Source organism: Chlamydomonas reinhardtii, chromosome 3 (assembly GCF_000002595.2).
Source record: "Chlamydomonas reinhardtii strain CC-503 cw92 mt+ chromosome 3, whole genome shotgun sequence".
NCBI classification, from domain to species: Eukaryota; Viridiplantae; Chlorophyta; class Chlorophyceae; order Chlamydomonadales; family Chlamydomonadaceae; genus Chlamydomonas; species Chlamydomonas reinhardtii.
Genome location: NC_057006.1, coordinates 6,916,907 through 6,934,845, shown reverse-complemented (window position 1 = coordinate 6,934,845; position 17,939 = coordinate 6,916,907). Strand labels below are relative to the sequence as shown.

The 17,939-nt window shown below is 59.7% G+C and overlaps 2 protein-coding genes across 2 annotated transcripts in view; one reads left to right on the top strand and one right to left on the bottom strand.

Moving 5' to 3' along the window:
- Positions 1 to 909: 909 nt before the first annotated feature.
- Positions 910 to 5,991, bottom strand: CHLRE_03g198700v5 (uncharacterized protein). Its single transcript, XM_043061296.1, has 5 exons — positions 5,478 to 5,991; positions 5,143 to 5,358; positions 4,724 to 4,980; positions 4,326 to 4,571; positions 910 to 4,155 (listed from the first exon to the last, which is right to left on the bottom strand). The coding sequence occupies exons 1-5, from the start codon at positions 5,930 to 5,932 to the stop codon at positions 3,770 to 3,772; spliced, it is 1,560 nt and encodes a 519-aa protein (XP_042926425.1). The 5' UTR covers positions 5,933 to 5,991; the 3' UTR covers positions 910 to 3,769.
- Positions 5,992 to 6,131: 140 nt separating this feature from the next.
- CHLRE_03g198651v5 (uncharacterized protein) overlaps positions 6,132 to 17,939 on the top strand; it is a 17,216-nt gene continuing 5,408 nt past the window's right edge. Inside the window, exons 1-15 of the mRNA XM_043061295.1 lie at positions 6,132 to 6,609; positions 6,741 to 6,860; positions 6,980 to 7,417; positions 7,669 to 7,829; positions 7,986 to 8,306; positions 8,449 to 9,277; positions 9,441 to 9,824; positions 9,922 to 10,182; positions 10,350 to 11,406; positions 12,216 to 12,961; positions 13,213 to 13,977; positions 14,451 to 15,180; positions 15,305 to 15,893; positions 15,946 to 16,669; positions 16,880 to 17,663. Coding sequence (XP_042926424.1) covers positions 6,408 to 6,609; positions 6,741 to 6,860; positions 6,980 to 7,417; positions 7,669 to 7,829; positions 7,986 to 8,306; positions 8,449 to 9,277; positions 9,441 to 9,824; positions 9,922 to 10,182; positions 10,350 to 10,612 — 2,979 coding nt within the window. The 5' untranslated portion in view covers positions 6,132 to 6,407 and the 3' untranslated portion in view covers positions 10,613 to 11,406; positions 12,216 to 12,961; positions 13,213 to 13,977; ... (2 more) ...; positions 15,946 to 16,669; positions 16,880 to 17,663. The remainder of the gene's footprint in view (positions 6,610 to 6,740; positions 6,861 to 6,979; positions 7,418 to 7,668; positions 7,830 to 7,985; positions 8,307 to 8,448; positions 9,278 to 9,440; positions 9,825 to 9,921; positions 10,183 to 10,349; positions 11,407 to 12,215; positions 12,962 to 13,212; positions 13,978 to 14,450; positions 15,181 to 15,304; positions 15,894 to 15,945; positions 16,670 to 16,879; positions 17,664 to 17,939) is intronic.

Genomic DNA, 17,939 nt, shown 5'->3' with positions numbered 1-17,939 from the left:
GTCTACACGGTTCTTTCGTGTGTCTGTACAAGGCATGGGTAGCCTGTGGGGGCCTGTGAGGGCGAATTAGCAGTGAGGAGGGGAGAAAGGGTTGGAGGGGGGCATGTCTATCAGCCTGCGCGGTACGTTCGTGTATCTGTACAAGGCATGGGTAGCCTGTGGGGGCTTGTCAGGGCGGATTGACAGCGAGGGGGGGAGGGGGGATGGAGGGGGGCATGTCTACCAGTCTGCGCGGCACGTTCGTGTGTCTGTACAAGGCATGGGTAGCCTGTGGGGGCTTGTCAGGGCGGATTGACAGCGAGGGGGGGAGGCGGGATGGAGGGGGGCATGTCTACCAGTCTGCGCGGCACGTTCGTGTGTCTGTACAGGGCATGGGTAGCCTGTGGGGGCCTGTGAGGGCGAATTAGCAGCGAGGAGGGGAGAAAGGGTTGGAGTGGGGCATGTCTATCAGCCTGCGTGGCACGTTCACGTGTCTGTACAAGGCATGGGTAGCCTGTGGGGCTTGTCAGGGCGGATTGACAGCGAGGAGGGGAGAAAGGGTTGGAGTGGGGCATGTCTACCAGCCTGCACGGCCAGGTTGTGTGTGTGTGTGTGTGTGTGTGTGTGTGTGTGTGTGTGTGTGTGTGTGTGTGTGTGTGTGTGTGTGTGTGTGTGTGTGTGTGTGTGTGTGTGTGTGTGTGTGTGTGTGTGTGTGTGTGTGTGTGTGTGTGTGTGTGTGTGTGTGTGTGTGTGTGTGTGTCTTTACATGGCATGGGTAGCCTTTGGGGCTTGTGAGGGCGGATTGGGACAAAAGGGTGTGCTCATAGTACGGAAGGAGATGATAGAGCCGATGGATGGACAGGTTTATGGGTCTGCAACGCCGTGATATATGAAAGGCGCAGAGATGTGACGCAACCGGAACTTAGCGTGTTGAGAAGTAGTAAGACGAACAGGACAGTCAAGCCTGCGACATACAATGGCCACCCTGCGATTGAAAATCGAGTTGGTCAGATAGCCGTGAACGCTGGAAACTGCAAGACGATGTTGCGCCCCAGTTCAGAGGCGACTCCAGATGTAGATGTTCGGATAAGTGACACACATGAGGAGAGAGACACCTGGACGCAAACCACACAATAGCCAAAAAAGCGTCAAAACCACACGCCCAATTGTAATACGGTGCATATGGAGACAGGATAATAATAATAATTACAACGCCGGCCCATAGGGCCTGGCATGGATTAACGGGGCAAGGTGACTAGGGCGAGAGGGCCCGCCCCCCTCACGCTGACGCCTCACCACGAAAGAGTCACAACCTCCGAAACTACAACCTCCAAGTCCTAGGCCGCTCTTCAAAGTCCACTACATCCGAGCCTGCACACCTAGCATATCGAGCTAGGGAAACGCCGCGTTATAGTAGTGGAGCACTGCCAGTTCGTGCAAACCGAGGAGCCATGGCACTCCTCCTCGAGCCTTGGATCTTGAGCCTTGTCTTGAACCTTGGACCTCGCCACTAAATCGGACTTCTGCACCACGACCTGTCTAGGTTGCAGCGGGCATAAGCCCGCAATTGCCACTAAGAGCAATTACCTATCATTCGTGGGATCACCAATCGGTTTCGCACCAATCTTTCGCCTTTTGCATAATTGGGCTTTTATCCGGATTCGTACCCAGGTCCCTTCTGCCGTAAGGACGAGTCAAATCGCTAACTGAGTTAGCGATCCGGTGATTATGGAGACAGGCCCCAATTTCAACGCCCAACTGCAACTGCAACTGCTTAGCAGGAACTCTAAATACCAAGCAGTCCAGCAGCCTACCAACATCAGCACCACACGACTTTTTGAGCAACTGCTCTGTTACAATGAAAGCGGCAACAATGGCAACAAACTTGGTGTTCGATGATGGGCCCATACCCTATACACACTCTCCGCATGCACCCAACGGCAGATCCCCTGATAACAACTCTGATCCTTATCACCACACACGCTGTCAGCGCCACATGCTGGGCTACAGTGGGAGGCTTCCACATCTTCCTGGCCCTTGTCCGTATCACCCTGGCAACCACCGGCAGAGGGGTGCCCCTCATCCTGACCCACCTCAGCAGCATCATAGCCCGCCTCCTGAACTACAGCTGGCATACTGCAGCCTGGGCCTCCCTCTGGATCCCAAGCTGCTCTCTGGCGCTCTACGGAGGAATGCAAATTACTAGCAGGGTCCTCGCAGCCATGACAAAACGGACAGTGCCCCACCTGATAACAATGACCTTTACATGTCTTGCAGCATTCATGCTACTCCAGCCGCTAATACTCATGATATGCACGCACGAACACACCACCACTACCTTCAACCTACTCCTCGTAGGCCACCTCACATACACTACCATACACACGACGCGCGGTCTGATTCTCGCTGTCCCCGGGTTCCCACTATACATCACATGCCGCGCCCTAGCCAAGAGGCCCGTTACCTTCACGCGAAACCTACTAACCATACTCCTGCTTATTGCCAGTATCAAACACACAGCTGACATACCACTCCTAACACCGGCCATCACATGCGCAGCTACACACCTACTCACGCCCATCACTCATGCCCCCTTTACGGACACGCGCCTAACCCACCTCATATCCATGTTCGCCCAAACACACACGGCCCCCCACCTGGAAACCTACGCCACACAAGCAAAGATTTCAATATATAAAAAACTGCTTGATGACACCGTGCATTCAACGTGCCCTACACCAACCCCATCACACTACCAGACTCCAACTACCTGGCCTCTGACTTTGTTACAAAACACATGGAGCCCCGTGCCTGTGCCCCTACAGCTCCGAGGGGGCGATCAGCAGGTGGAAACCCGCACCACACCCACTGCCACCGCACCCCCTGAACCTGGACACACACCAGAACGCCTCCAGTGGCCCAGACAAATACAACCCACGTTCTTCAGGGAACAGCAGCACCTCAACGTTTGCACTGTCCATGCCATCAACAACATGCTCGGCACACCGTGGCTGCAATACTCAGCCGTGCTCGCCTTCTGCCAAGTCACACACGCTGCGCTTGCAGACTCACCAATGCTTCACACCCTCTGGGCCCACCACTTTCGCCACAACGGGCTTTTCCACGAATCTGCCATCAACCATTACCTCCGACATCGCCCGGCACCTCTAGACGATGCAGGGACACGACTACTCCTACGTGTAGTGGCAAGGACACTAGCGCCAGGACACTCGCAAGAAACCATTATGGGGCTACTCCCTGATTGCTCCCGAGGCCTAGGCTTCATGGTGCATGACGGAGGCCATGCCTACGCCGTACGCAAAGAAAATGATACCTGGTACCTAGTCGACTCCTTAGTAAGAGTGGGCCGGAAACCCATGACACCAGACCTCTGGTCCGCAATTAAAGGAGATATATTCTGCCTGCACCCCTATAGCACCCAAACGATCGTTACGATCGCAGTTACCTAGGTCGTAGATCGTTACCCCTCTGGCATCGTTACGATCTCGCTACGATCTGCTTACCATCTTAACCAGCCATGGTAACAGCCTGCTCACGGTCTACGAGGCGCACATGTAACCATCGCTTGGAAGGTCGTTACCCGTTACACATTGGCCCGTTACCCGGCGACTGTGACAGTGTGACAGTGGTCTGTGGTCCCTGCTCAACTCTTTTCATGCCGTGCTTCGTGATACTGTGCTTCTCCATACACTTGTCCATTTATACAGTCAAAAGCTGATGGCCGTCACTCCGCGGTCTCCTGCTGGTATGCATATGCGTCTGACTATGACTACCTTGGCTGTGTCCCCTTGCCATGGCCGCGCAGGGCGCGGCGAGAGCGACTCCCACCAGCTGTGCCCTCAGCCCCCGGTGCCGTCCCTGCCTCGCCCGCTCCACCTCCTGCCACCCCGTCAGCCGCCGCCGCCGCTCCACCCACCACCTCAGCCGCCGCAATCCCTCCACCGCCAGTCACCGGCTGCGCCTCAGCTGCCGCCGGTCGCGCCTCAGCTGCCGCCGGTCGCGCCTCAGCTGCCGCCGGTCGTGCCTCAGCTGCCGCCGGTCGCGCCTCAGCTGCCGCCGGTCGCGCCTCAGCTGCCGCCGGTCGCGCCTCAGGTGCCGCCCCGCGCTGCTGCTCTTGCAAGGCCTGCCTGTTGTCTTCATGGTTCAGCACTGCACCTGCATGTACATGCATGCAGGGTACAAGTTAGGAGCCGGATACAAGCTACAGCACAAACTACTTGTGGCTGTAACAATGCAATTGTGCTCAAGCAAGGCAGCAGTCCCTGTAAGCCCCACGGACATGCACTGAAGCTACACACCCCCAAGCAGATAGAAAGCAAACACACCTGCCAGCGGCGTTGCCACCCCATTCAGCTGAGCCACGGGTGTGCCCCGTGTGGCGTTGTTGTCACCGTTGTACAAGCGGGCCATCAGTGGCGGGTTCTTGGCCTTCATGTAGAACCACCAGTCACGGTGCAGGGCTTGGGCGTTGTCCTTCAGCACGCCGCGAATCTTGTCCGCGGTCATGTCCGGCAGCTTCTCCTTGGGCGGCACAAACCGCGGCAGCCCGTACACGCCGGACCACTTGGCTTCTGCAGGCACAGGGGCGCACAGGGACGCAAGAGGCAAACATAAGCAAGTGACAACAGTGACTGCTGCTTCACCCCAAGGAACAAGTAAGGCTCTCAAAATGCAGGTCAACTCACAAAAGCAAAAACGGCACACATTAGCCAACAACACCTGCCTGCCTGGTAGTTCTCGCAGTAGGTCTGCACCATGCTGCCCAACTTGTCCCAAACAGCAGCGGCCACGGGGTCCGAGGGGTCCATGTGCAGGAACTGCACGCCAAGGTCCTTGGTCTTCGTGGCCTCGTCAATCACGCAGCTGATCCAGCCGCGCAACAGCCGGTACAGGTCGTACGAGCCGTTGGTGTCGCAGGAGCCGTCCTTGTTCTCGAAGACAACCTTGCAGTCTCCCCACTTGATCCCGGCGCTGCCCAGCCTGCGGAGGCCAACGCCAAGGAGGGTTGCTTCTTTTACAAAGCAGCGGGGAGACTAATGGTGAATGTTCAAGCAGCAGGAGGCTGTATCTCAGGTCCTCGGGGGCGGTCGTGTGTGGCGGGTGCTTGGCCTTGTGTTACTCCCGACAGGTTTCCACACTTACTTGAGCGCGTAGGACTGGGATATCCAGCACGCCTTGACCATGGTCTTGGACTTGAGCCATAGCGCCAGGAACCTGCGGCCGTCCTTGACGATGACGCTGGGCGCCATGCTCTCGGCCTCCTTCAGCTTCTGCTCCCACTCCTCCTCAGCTGTCAGCTTCTTCGAAGCAGTCCTCCTCTTCTTGTCCGGCTGCTTGGAGGCCGCACTGGCCGCGGCTCTGTGGTCAAGAGGGGGCAACAGCACTGTTTGACCGTCGGAAGGAGATTACAGCATTTGCCGCTAATTGTTTGGTTGCCCCTTCAGCAAGGTGTCAAGTGTGCTAAGCACTCCAATTACCTCTTCTCGAGAAGCGGCTCGTAGGCGCGCAGGGTCAACTCCACCAGCATGCCGTCGACCAGCAGGTTGCATAGCAGCTTGCGCGCGTCCTCGCGGCCATGCTTGACGTAGCTGTGAGTCAGAAAATCCTCCAGCACAGCGAGGTCAATGCCCTTTTGGCGCAGGGTCGTGCGGAGCTGGTTCAGCATTGGAACGCTGAACGCCGAGGACACCTCGCGATCCATCTTGGCGTAGAACTCCTCATTGGTGATCTCTAAGCCAGGCCCGAGGGCGCCGAGCGGCCGCTTGACGCCGGTCGCAACAACAGCGTTGTTGCGGTCTCGGTCAAAGGGCTGTTGGACCGCTGGCCTGTGCTCTCCGGCGCGAGGTTCGTCAAAGTCAACCTCATAGTTTTCCTCATCGTCACCGTAGGCACCGTGATAGCCTCTATAAGGCTGCCTGTTGGTGCGCGACATAAATGGCCAAGTTACTGCTGGGGGCTCGTGCCTCAGGTGACAAAGGCAATTTGTACGTGTACAAGGTTAGTTTACTAGTGTATAAGTAAGTGTTGTTTGGCAGTGTGTGCAGACAAAGCAGGAACAGGTGCCCATGCACAAAGGTTTGCATGGACCCTGACCCTTCGATAAGTTGTTCCTATTTCACGCACAAGGAGTAAATAGTCACTAGCCCTTGTCCGCGCAAGAGTACTCGTTACAATGCAGCTTCAGTTCCTGCCAGAATCAGAAGACGCATGGACATGCTTGGCGCCTCACCATCAGCCATTACCCTAGGTCGCTATAACCTCATCCAGTGATGAACTCTCCTGACGACCCATCGCGCTTACCCGACACACCTCTGAGGACTAGAAGGGATGGCTGCGGCGCTCCGATGCTACCCAAATCACCGCCGCTGGCGCGCGGCTCCCCAGGGCTGCGTATGCTGCCATCACCTATGCTTGGACGTCGCGCCCATGGCCGCGTCTCGGTATCTCCTGGGCACCGTGGCCCTGGTGTGCTGGCGGCTTCCCCTTCACCGGGGCCGGCGCTGCTGGCTTCACCCATGGGGTCTCCCCAGTGGGCCTCAAGCGAGGGCGCTGACGACAATGGAGAGCCCCCTGGCGCCTATGAGGAGCCCCCTGGCGCCCCTGAGATGGGTAGGTTCACATGTCGCTCATCATAGCTGTGTCACGCGCGAGAATGCTGGAGCCTTTCCTTCCTTCGGCCCCACCCCACTCCCACGCATCCTCTCGCCCCCTCCTCCCTGCCCGCTCTCATCCTCAAGCAGACCGGCAACAGCAGGAGGAATACCTGGCAGAGCTCGGCATTCCTGCAGATGTCGTGCGTGCGGCACAACCACATCATCAGCAGGAAGAAGAGGAGCTGGTCCCTACACTTCCCGAGATGGGTGCGTTTCTTAAGGCTTCGGCGGCGGGGTTATGGCATCCCATGACACCTAGGGTTGTATATTTCCTTCTCGCTGATCGCCCCTTACCCAATGCTTTTCATTACAATGGGTTTCTGCAGACGAAGAGCGTGCCAGGCTGCAGTCGCGGCTGCCAGGCAACGATGGCGCAGACAAGGTCCTCCGCTTCAAAACCGTCAGGGTGCCGCAGCTCCCCATCGACCCCGAACTGCGCACGCTTGTGCTTGACGTGTGCCTTCGCGCCTTGGCGCAGAGGGAGGCGTCTCCCCTGGCTACCGAGTCAGCGGTCAAGGAGATGCTGGCCACAACCTACCACGTCATGAGCCGGCCCGGCGCAAGTGACCTGGATCGGCGTGCTGCTCCTTTCCTCCCACGGACATTCAAGCAAGCCTTGAGCTACGTGTCGGATCTGTCCGCTGGCATGTGCAAGTGGCCCCAGTTGTACCGGTACGACATGTGCAAGTGCGGCTTCATTTACCGGGGAGAGCACCTCAAGGACTCAACCTGCCCGGCGCTGGTCAAGGCGGCAGCCGGGCGGGGTGGGGGGGAGGGAACGTGCGGGCGGGTCCGAGGGGAGGCACGTGATGTGACCTACAGCAGCGTCTCGCAGTTCCTGGAGCGTGCGTGGGCAATCCCAAGGTTGCTGAGGACTTCGCGTCTTGGCCAGAGCGCACCGCCTATTCACGTGCAGTTGAACGCATTGCAGCACGGGAGCGAGAGCGCGTACAGGCACACAAGGCGGCAAATGTGGCCGCAGGCTGCCCTTTCGCACCCATCCCTCCCAAGACAGCGGCCGAGGAGGCAGCGGACGAGCGGGATGCGCGTGCCGCTCGTGACGAGATGCACGACATGCTGGACGGCGACCTGGTGAAGGAGGCGCTGCGGAAGGACCCGGAATTCGCGGCGGACCCGCGCAACCTGCTTGTTGTGCTGGTGTCAGACCCGTTCATCGTAGGTGTTGCACGGGGCCGGCGGTGTAGCTGCTGGGTGCATACTCCCCAGTGTGGGTGATAGATGCTTGCTGCGTTGGGTAATTGCAGTGCTTGGTTGCAGGGGTACCGAATGCAAGTGAACTGTCCTTGGCCCCGGTGCCACCGCTGCCCCCAGGTCCCCGCTGACGAGCACGAACGCTCAAGCACTCCGTTCCTGCTCCTTGTGGTGAACGCTTCCCCCGAGAACCGGCACACCCTGGGCTTCGCAACGCTACTGTCGCTCATTGGCGGCAACATCAAGCCCCCTGGTTCAAAGGTGGCTGACCCGCTCAACCCCAACCACATGCTGGCGCTGATCCGAGACGAGCTGAAGTACCTGGAGAAGTATGGTGTCCGGGTGGTGGATGGCCGCACCAACAAGCCTTTCACGTGCCGGGTCAAGTGCATCAGCTTCATCTCCGATTACCGCGGCCTGCACAAGCACTTGGGCATGAAGGTATGACTTGGTGGCATGAAAGTGTGGCAGCAAATCTTGGGTTTTGTGCCGCTTGTGTCACCTGTGACACAGGCCCTTGTGTCACCTGTGCGTGGTGCTGGTGAAATGGCAGTTACGACCACAACTTCACCTCGCTCCGTAGGGCTCGCCAGCTAAGTGTGCCTGCTTCAAGTGCTGGCATGAGGGCCACATGGTCGGGCGCAAGGCTGTGTACCCACACCATGCGGCGCACCTCCCCAATGGCCACCCGATGCGTGGCAGCCTCGCGGGCCGGCACCTCCCTCCCGTCAAGGTGGTGCGGCGTCCAGCCGGTCGCGCACGGGTGGCGGTCAGGCCAGGCACAGGGGCAAAGCGCAAGAGGGCAGCGGCGGGTACAGCTGCGGTGCCTGCTGTCGGTGGGGCGGGTACAGCTGCTGCGGTGCCTGCTGTCGGTGGGGCGGGTACAGCTGCGGTGCCTGCTGTCGGTGGGGCGGGTACAGCTGCGGTGGCGGCTGAGGAGGCAGCAGACCGTAGCAGCGCCAGCGGCAGCGAGGAGGAGGCAAGCGAGTACAGCGATGCTGAGGTGGAGCCCGCGGAGGAGGCTCGACTTTTGCGGCGCGAAACGGAGCGTGCTCAGCACCAGCAGCAGCAGCCGCGTGCGGGCGCGGCAGCTGTGGACCGCAACCTAGCACCGCCACCGGCTAGGCGGTCCCGAGCGGAGTTGCTGTCCGCGTGCAACGAGCCTGCCCCCAACCTTGCCCCTGTGGTGGAGCCCTGGCGACTTACACTGCAGGACCCACCTGGCGTTGCATTCCCGCTGTACGAGCTGGACAGCTTCGACCCCGTGAACGGCATCAACTACGATGGCATGCACACCATCTACGGCGTGATGCGGGACACTATCGTTCGGTACGTGCAGTCCATGCGCAAGCGGAGCAAGGGAATGATCGAGTACGACAACAAGAACGACATCCTTGTGGTTGGTGGGCGCGGTGAGTGTTGGGTTTACATGGGATGGGTGCGGGTGCGGCGCCAGCCCACTTGCTGCGCCTTGGACTGCCCCTGCCTCACCGCCGCCCTCTCCATCCCCTAACCCGCTGCCATGAATTAGTATCCGATACCCCCAAACTTTCCAAATCGCCCCCACTCGCCCAGGCTCCCCAGTCATCGTCGAGAACTTCCGCAAGGCCCTGGCCACGATTGCGACAAGTGCACCGCGCTCCATCGCCGGCCGGCTCTCTCGCCTGACAACTGCGGGCAAGAAGGCCAAGTCCCACACATTCTTCCTCCTTGCTGGGCCTTTTGGTGCGTATGCCGTGAAGTCAGCCGGCATGCAGCCACGCCTGGAGGCAGCTATGCTCGCGGTCGTGAACGTGTGCTCCCTCTTGTGGGACAAGGTGCAGCGCCGCTCGGACCTTGGGCGCCTGCGGACATCCGTGGTGGAGGCCATCTGCATGGTGGAGCGCAACATGTCTGCAACGGAGCTGGACATCAAGCTGCACAACGTGATGCACCTGGTGGACGGCATTCAACAGCTGGGTGGGTTTGCTGGTGGTTCAGCACGGCGCGGGTACTAAGCACGCATGATGGCGCCGTGCACGTACACATTACAGCCTCACCGCCACACTGCCCACAGGCCCGCTGTTCACCCACTCGATGTTCAAGCCCGAGAGCATCTGGGGCATGCTGGCGCGCTGGGCTCACAGCAAGCGCCACATGGAGATGTCCATGTTCTTCATGGCCCTGGATCGCGAGGTCATACTGCGCCTACAGCAAGAGCACACCTTCTGCAACGAGGCGGCGGAACGCCACCACCGTGCGCAGCAGAAGCAGTACGAGCAGGAGGAGAAGCATGGCGGCCGAGCTGCTCCAGTGTCGCGTGTGGGCGCGGCGGGAGGTGAGAATGGAAGCAGGTTGGGTTCGGGCTAGCCGGTGTTGTTTGCGGTGCTAGCCAGTGTCATTTGTGGCGCCCAGTGATTGTGGTGCTAGCCAGTGTCATTTGTGGTGCTAGCATGTATTCCTCACGTGACTGACGTGAACTGACGTGAACTTATCGCCGTGCAGGTTGCCACTGCCAGCAGGCGGGCGCCGCCGTCAACGTGCCCATTTGCAAGCAGCTCCTTTGCCCTGTGGTGACTCTGCGCCCTTCGAACGTGGCCATCACGACCGGGCCGTGGTACCTGCCTGAGTCCATCGTGCCATGGTTCTGCCACCTCGTCCCACATCCTGCCAACCAAGGCGTCCTTGTGGCCCTTGCACGGCACTGGCACATCCTGTGTAACCTGCCACCATACCCAACTGTGCATGACGCATTGCGCCCGCGGTGAGGGGCAGGTGCGCAATGGTGCAGGCGCGGCGGCGGGGGTGGCGTGTGTTGCTGGCTGGGGGCAGGCACGGTGTGGACAGATTGCTGTGTTGCAGCGCCGCCCGCGGTGGCTGCTTCGTCCGCACGAGCCCGTTAGAGACGCGGCAAGATAGGTATTCATACATACAGCATTGCGCCCGCGGTGAGGGGCAGGTGCGCAATGGTGCAGGCGCGGCGGCGGGGGTGGCGTGTGTTGCTGGCTGGGGGCAGGCACGGTGTGGACAGATTGCTGTGTTGCAGCGCCGCCCGCGGTGGCTGCTTCGTCCGCACGAGCCCGTTAGAGACGCGGCAAGATAGGTATTCATACATACAGCATTGCGCCCGCGGTGAGGGGCAGGTGCGCAATGGTGCAGGCGCGGCGGCGGGGGTGGCGTGCAGGGCTCCTATCTTAATGTCGCCAGACATTAATTGGCCATTTTGGCCGTTTCCTAGACATTCCTCCCGGGGGCTAATGTCTGGGGCGAGACTTTGTTGGCCCGGGTTTGGGGCGGGTTTTGTCCGAATTCCTATGGAGAAGCCCCCAAACCGCCATGTGCCCAGACAAAAGACGGCGGCCACCCGGCCGTTTTTGTCTGGAGCTAGACATTACCGCAAAAACAAGATACGACCCCTGGTGGCGTGTGTTGCTGGCTGGGGGCAGGCACGGTGTGGACAGATTGCTGTTTAGCAGCGCCGCCCGCGGTGGCTGCTTCGTCCGCACGAGCCCGTTAGAGACGCGGCAAGATAGGTATTCATTCATACAGCATTGCGCCCGCGGTGAGGGGCAGGTGCGCAATGGTGCAGGCGCGGCGGCGGGGGTGGCGTGTGTTGCTGGCTGGGGGCAGGCACGGTGTGGACAGATTGCTGTTTAGCAGCGCCGCCCGCGGTGGCTGCTTCGTCCGCACGAGCCCGTTAGAGACGCGGCAAGATAGGTATTCATACATACAGCATTGCGCCCGCGGTGAGGGGCAGGTGCGCAATGGTGCAGGCGCGGCGGCGGGGGTGGCGTGCAGGGCTCCTATCTTAATGTCGCCAGACATTAATTGGCCATTTTGGCCGTTTCCTAGACATTCCTCCCGGGGGCTAATGTCTGGGGCGAGACTTTGTTGGCCCGGGTTTGGGGCGGGTTTTGTCCGAATTCCTATGGAGAAGCCCCCAAACCGCCATGTGCCCAGACAAAAGACGGCGGCCACCCGGCCGTTTTTGTCTGGAGCTAGACATTACCGCAAAAACAAGATACGACCCCTGGTGGCGTGTGTTGCTGGCTGGGGGCAGGCACGGTGTGGACAGATTGCTGTTTAGCAGCGCCGCCCGCGGTGGCTGCTTCGTCCGCACGAGCCCGTTAGAGACGCGGCAAGATAGGTATTCATTCATACAGCATTGCGCCCGCGGTGAGGGGCAGGTGCGCAATGGTGCAGGCGCGGCGGCGGGGGTGGCGTGTGTTGCTGGCTGGGGGCAGGCACGGTATGGACAGATTGCTGTTTAGCAGCGCCGCCCGCGGTGGCTGCTTCGTCCGCACGAGCCCGTTAGAGACGCGGCAAGATAGGTATTCATACATACAGCATTGCGCCCGCGGTGAGGGGCAGGTGCGCAATGGTGCAGGCGCGGCGGCGGGGGTGGCGTGCAGGGCTCCTATCTTAATGTCGCCAGACATTAATTGGCCATTTTGGCCGTTTCCTAGACATTCCTCCCGGGGGCTAATGTCTGGGGCGAGACTTTGTTGGCCCGGGTTTGGGGCGGGTTTTGTCCGAATTCCTATGGAGAAGCCCCCAAACCGCCATGTGCCCAGACAAAAGACGGCGGCCACCCGGCCGTTTTTGTCTGGAGCTAGACATTACCGCAAAAACAAGATACGACCCCTGGTGGCGTGTGTTGCTGGCTGGGGGCAGGCACGGTGTGGACAGATTGCTGTTTAGCAGCGCCGCCCGCGGTGGCTGCTTCGTCCGCACGAGCCCGTTAGAGACGCGGCAAGATAGGTATTCATACATACAGCATTGCGCCCGCGGTGAGGGGCAGGTGCGCGTATTGCGGCAGGAGGGAGCCCAGGTCCAAGCCGTATTCGTCGGCGGGCAGGAGGGAGGTCCGGGTGGGAAAGCTGCGGGGGAGTCCGTAGCAGCGCTTTGCAAAACCAGCCAGGGTAGTGTCGAGCGTTGTTATGTCCTGTTTTGTGAAGGGCATTGCTGCGAATCCATATGCAACTGTGGTGTGCACGCACTGTTGTATCATGCGCAGGCGTTGTGCCGGTGTCGCCAGGGATGTGGCAATGGCTGTGCCCTTGTCCTTCACAATCTCGGTGACTCTTGCGACATGTGCCGACCAGTCCAGCGAGAACGTGAGCTACACTCCCAGGTACTTGGACGGCTGGGTCGGGGGGAAGTACGGGACAGGGGTCGTGCCAATCTTAATTGTGTTGGTCATGTTGCGGCGCATGGCGGCAAGGGTAGCTTTTCCTGTGGGCCCGTCAAGGTTGGGGTCCGAGCGAGATTTGTCGTGCCAGATGGCGGTGGTGGCACACTTGGTGTGATTGACACGCAGGCTCGCCCACTCGGCGTAAGATGCGATTTTGTCACATTGAACCTGCAGGTCGTCGAGCGAGTTGGTGAGCGCCGCCAGGTCGTCTGCGTACGCGGCGGCACTGCAATGGTATTGCAGGTTTTCGCTGGGGGTCAGGCAGCCGTAGTGGTAGCCCCGTCCGCCCGCATGGAGCCAGCGGACAAGAGGTTCCATGAACAGAATAAAGAGCACAGGTGAGAGTGTATCCCCTTGCACGGTGCCTCGCTCTATGGGAATGGCGGATGTGCTTCCGTGTTCGGTGCGGATGCGGGTGGTCGCATGTGCATATAGGTTGCGGACTGCGCGGATCAGGTCCGTTGGCAGCCCAAGGTCGAACATAATTTGTAGTAGTCGGTCCTGGTCGATTGTGTTAAACGCTGAGCTATAGTCCACATATACTGCGTAGACGTCTTTTCCAAACAGTGCGGCATCCTCAAGGGCATGTACTAAATTTAGGACCTGCCTTTCGGTGTTGCAGTAGGCACGGAAGCCTTCCTGCGCTTCACTGAATAGCTGGAGGGGGCCAGCCAGTTCGCCAATGCCCAAGGTAAGCATGGACGTGTACAGCTTGTAGCAGGTATTTGCGAGCGCAATGGGCCGTTTGTTTTTTATGTCCAGGGCGTCTCCAGGTTTGGGGAGTAGCACGGTCTCCGATGCGGCCCAGGTTTCAGGTATTTGTGACTTGACGTACATGATTTGCAGGATACAGTGGAGGTTGCGCTTCATGCCCGATGGCAGGATACGGAGCAGTTCGTTTGGTATGCCGTCAGGGCCTGTCGCCTTGTTTCTGGAGAGGTGAGAAATGCACTGCTCAAAATTTGCCGTGTCTGCCATGCTGGGGAGCATGGAGTGTGTGTCAGGGTGCCGGTTGCGGTCCAGTGTGAATTGATCTGTTGCGTCGGCTTTCTCAAATGGGTAGCCGCGTGTGGCGTTGCTGGGTAGTCGGAAGTCCCCAGTGCGGGTGCCGCGTGGTGGGGCGGACAGCTTTCGGAAGTGGGTTTCGAGTATGGCGAGGATGCTGGTGGAGTCAGTCGTCACCTCCCCAGTTTCTGGGTTCCGGACCGCTGGGAGACCCCGTTCCATGTCTTCCTTCTGAAAGATTCTCTTGTGCCCCTGTGCAGGGCGCGTGGCCAGGGTATGTTGCAGCGCTGTGGCAGCGGCCTCTCGCTGGGCTTTGGCGCGGTCCGCCACTAGCTGGCGGTGCTCGGCCTGGCAGGCCTTTATTTCGTTCCGCAGCTTGGCTGCCGCATTGGCGGCGTCTACCTCAGGTAGGGCCTGGGGCCCTTGCGTGAGGTTTGTCAGTTGTGTCTTCAGGGCCACTTCCTTGTCCCATAGGGGCTTTAGCACCCGTGCGGTGGAGCGTGATGTGTGGTGTTTGCCAGTGAAGGGGGCTTTCCGGGTGCACTCTTCAAGGAGGCATGTTAGCCCGGTGTCCAGTGCGGAGGCAAGTTGTTCTGCAAGTTGGTTGATATCGGCCTTCTGGATGCTCGTGTCCTGCGCCAGGTCTCGGTGCATGACGCTGGCGGGGTAGCCTGTGGGGTCCATGCTGTGCCTCGTGAGTGCATGTTCAATTGATTGCGTTGCCTGCCTTGTTGCGGAATGCAGGTCGGCTGTTGCTTCCACCAAGGCTTCCTCAAGGCGGATAGCTGCGGCGGCCAGTTGCTTTTGTGTGACGGGCAGGGCGACCTCGGCCCATCGTTGTTGGGTCTGCTGCTGGGGGGCTGGGTTCCGGGCGCCGGCCTGTGGTGCCGGCCATAGCTGTAGGTCCGCGGCTAGTAACTCTGCGTGGACTGGTTTGTGGTCAAAGTTGCCTGCAACTGTACTGGTGTATTCACGCGCTTCTGTGCATGCAGCGCGCGTGGCAGGGCATAGGAGGATGTCATCGATGCGACTGTGGTATGGGGCCATGCCCGGGCGTGATTGTTCATATGACCATTCGGCAGTGGTAGTGGTGTCTCCGCGGATAGGGCGCAGGCCACTATCGGCAAGGAACCGCTGGTGGGCCCGGTCCGCCGTGTCGATGGGGCTGTCCCGCTCATGTGCTCGGGCGACGGCATTAAAGTCTCCCGCGGTGACTAGGTGGTGTCCGCACGCGTCCGCCCGGCCTACCACCTGCTGACAGTATGTGTAGATTGCCTTGCGGGTTTGCATGTCCTCTGGTGCGTAGATGCCCAGTACAGTGAGAGGCGTGCTCCCGGGGGTCTTAATTTGAACGTGTGACACATAGCCATGGAGTGTTGGTGGGGGCGTGTGGTGTGTGACACAGCCGAGGTCACTGTACCGGGCGGAGATGGCCACCGCTACACCAGCGCTACCGCGCGCTGTGGCCACGCGGGGAGTAGTGCTACAGTAGAGGCGGTATCCTTCATTTCGGAAGGCTCGCTTGATAGAGTCAGTCTTCCCTGTCAGTTTTGTCTCGGTTAGGACAACTATGTCGGCTTTCCACTGGGCTAGGTTGCAGAGGGTGAAGCTGAGGTTGCCGGGTTGGCCGGTGGACAGAATTTCTGAGAGCAGTCCCCGTACATTGTGGGTCACGATGTGTAGGGTGGTGTTGCTGCTGGGGGGTCGCGTGTTTGTGTGTGCCTGGTTGGGTTCCATGTGGGCATGGTTGCGTGCAGTGGGCCGTACTAGCCAGTTAAGGATAGTTTGTCGGGTGCCTGTCGTGTTGAGTCGGGGTGCTATGCCAGCATTTGCATTGTGTGGCTGCGCGGGTGCGGTAGTGTGGGGTGCTGCATGCTGTGGCGCCCTGTGTGCTGCCCGCAGCGGTGAGTTGTCTTGGGCATTTTGAGCTGGCTCTGGTGCCGGCCTTCCTGTGGCGGCGGGCCCTGTCTGCACGGGTCTGGTGGCCTCCATGTGGGGTGGCGGGCGTGGTGGCGGGACAATCTCACGGAGTTGCCCAAGTGCATCCTGAAGTGTTGCCGTGTCAGATGCACGCACCGCGTCAAGGCACCAGACCTCCCCATCGAGTGTGTTCCAAGTGTTGTCGTGTAAGACCGTGTTGTGGATAGGGCTGTTCACCGAGTCTATTACTCTCCATTGTCCTGCTTCGTAACGCACAGCAATTGTGTGTCGCACGGTGTACTGGTGGACGGTAAAGCCGCGAGTTCGGGCGGCTACCGGAAGGTTCTCTAGGACCTTTTCTTTGCTGATGTCGCCATTGAGTCGCGGAAAGTGGGTTCGGCGCATGATCAGCTTCCTGTTGGGGTAGGCGAATATGTTGCTGATGGTGGCATTGTGGTACAGGTAGTGGTTCAGGAGAAGTTCGCTGAAGGCGCCACTGTTGGGGCAGTAGCAGTCTTTCCAGAACAGGGCATTCGGATCCTGCGTGGCTGTAAGGTGAGCGTGCACTCGTTTAGCATAAGAGAGGACATCTAGGGGGTCGAGCCATGCGAGCCCCAAAGAGTTGTTGAGGGCGTGGACACTGCAGAAGTGTTGCCGCTGTGGTTCACGGTATGTGTTGTTGGAGTTTGGCGGCCAGTGCAGTGCGGTGGGTGCCCGTGTGTGCATGCTGGCCTGGGCGGGTTGTGCCGCTGGGCCGATGGTCAGTGCGCCTCGTAGGGTTGGCTTGACATAGTGTGCCGCATGTGGCTGGTGAGGCACGTGCGCAAGCAGGAGAGATTTGGTCTGGTTGGCACTCAGCAGGCTTGTGGCTACTGTCGGGCCCAGGATTGCCATGTGTGGCTTTTCCACACTACAGGGGTCGGGTATGTTGAGGTAAAGGCTGTGCAGCGTGAGGGCCAGGGCTGCGCCCCAGAGTAGAAGGTGCCGCCGGTGCCATGCAGTGGCGGTAACGTGTCTTGTTATGTTAGCTGTTTGGCGGAGGAGTGCTGGGAGGCAAAGGGCGGCTAGGATAGCCCCGATTGCCATTGTGTGTAGTAGTCCTAGGGCTGCTGGGATGGCTGCCAGTCCTAGGGCTACGGCCAGGATGCACAGGGGTGAGAGGGCGAGGGTGGTGAGCGTGGGGCCCAAGATGAGCAGGCTGAGGATCAGGCCGTTCATGCATGTGTCTGTTTGTGGCACTGCTGTGTGTGCTCTAGTTTGTAGGAGGTGTTTCCAGAGTAGGTAAACGGCAGTTGTCATCTTACCGTCACCATCCGGCCCACTAAGCCAGTGGACAGCAAACCCACTGGGCCAGTGGGCTTTGGTTGTCATATAACCACGTAACATAACAATCAACTATACTAATGCTAAATTACAGTATTGTCACTCCAGGCCGGTGCGACAGCTGGCCCCGACAACATTCCGGGGACATCTCGCGGGCAGTGCAGCTCGCTGGCACCAGATACAGGGCAGCTGTCGATGCAGTTGATATACATAAGCATCGTTATGTATTGTTTGCAGCTTTGGGGATGCTATGGCAGCTCAACTTTTGCGGGGACCCCGATCACTAGCGCTTGGGCGGTGGCCCTTGGTGCGAGCGGTGCTTTCCTCGCTGCCAGCGAAACGTAATGGGTATTGCCGTGGGAGGCAGATGCGCGGGGGTGGGCGGCAGGGCGGCAGGCCGGCGGGAGGCAAAGCTGGGGGGTGGGAGGGGGTAGCGACCAGACAGCAGGGGGAGCAGCGACTCTGAACGGGGGCACGCCAACCCTCCTCGGCAGGCTCAATTGATGCTGCAGCTCTCACTTGGGAGTGTTCGCTTGCAGTTGGGGGACGATACCGGGCACACGAAAAGCTACGTCGGGGTCAATGCGGGGCGGGCCATGCGAGCGTGGGGCAGGGGGTGGGGAGCGACGTGTGCGGCCCCAGACACCCCCCTG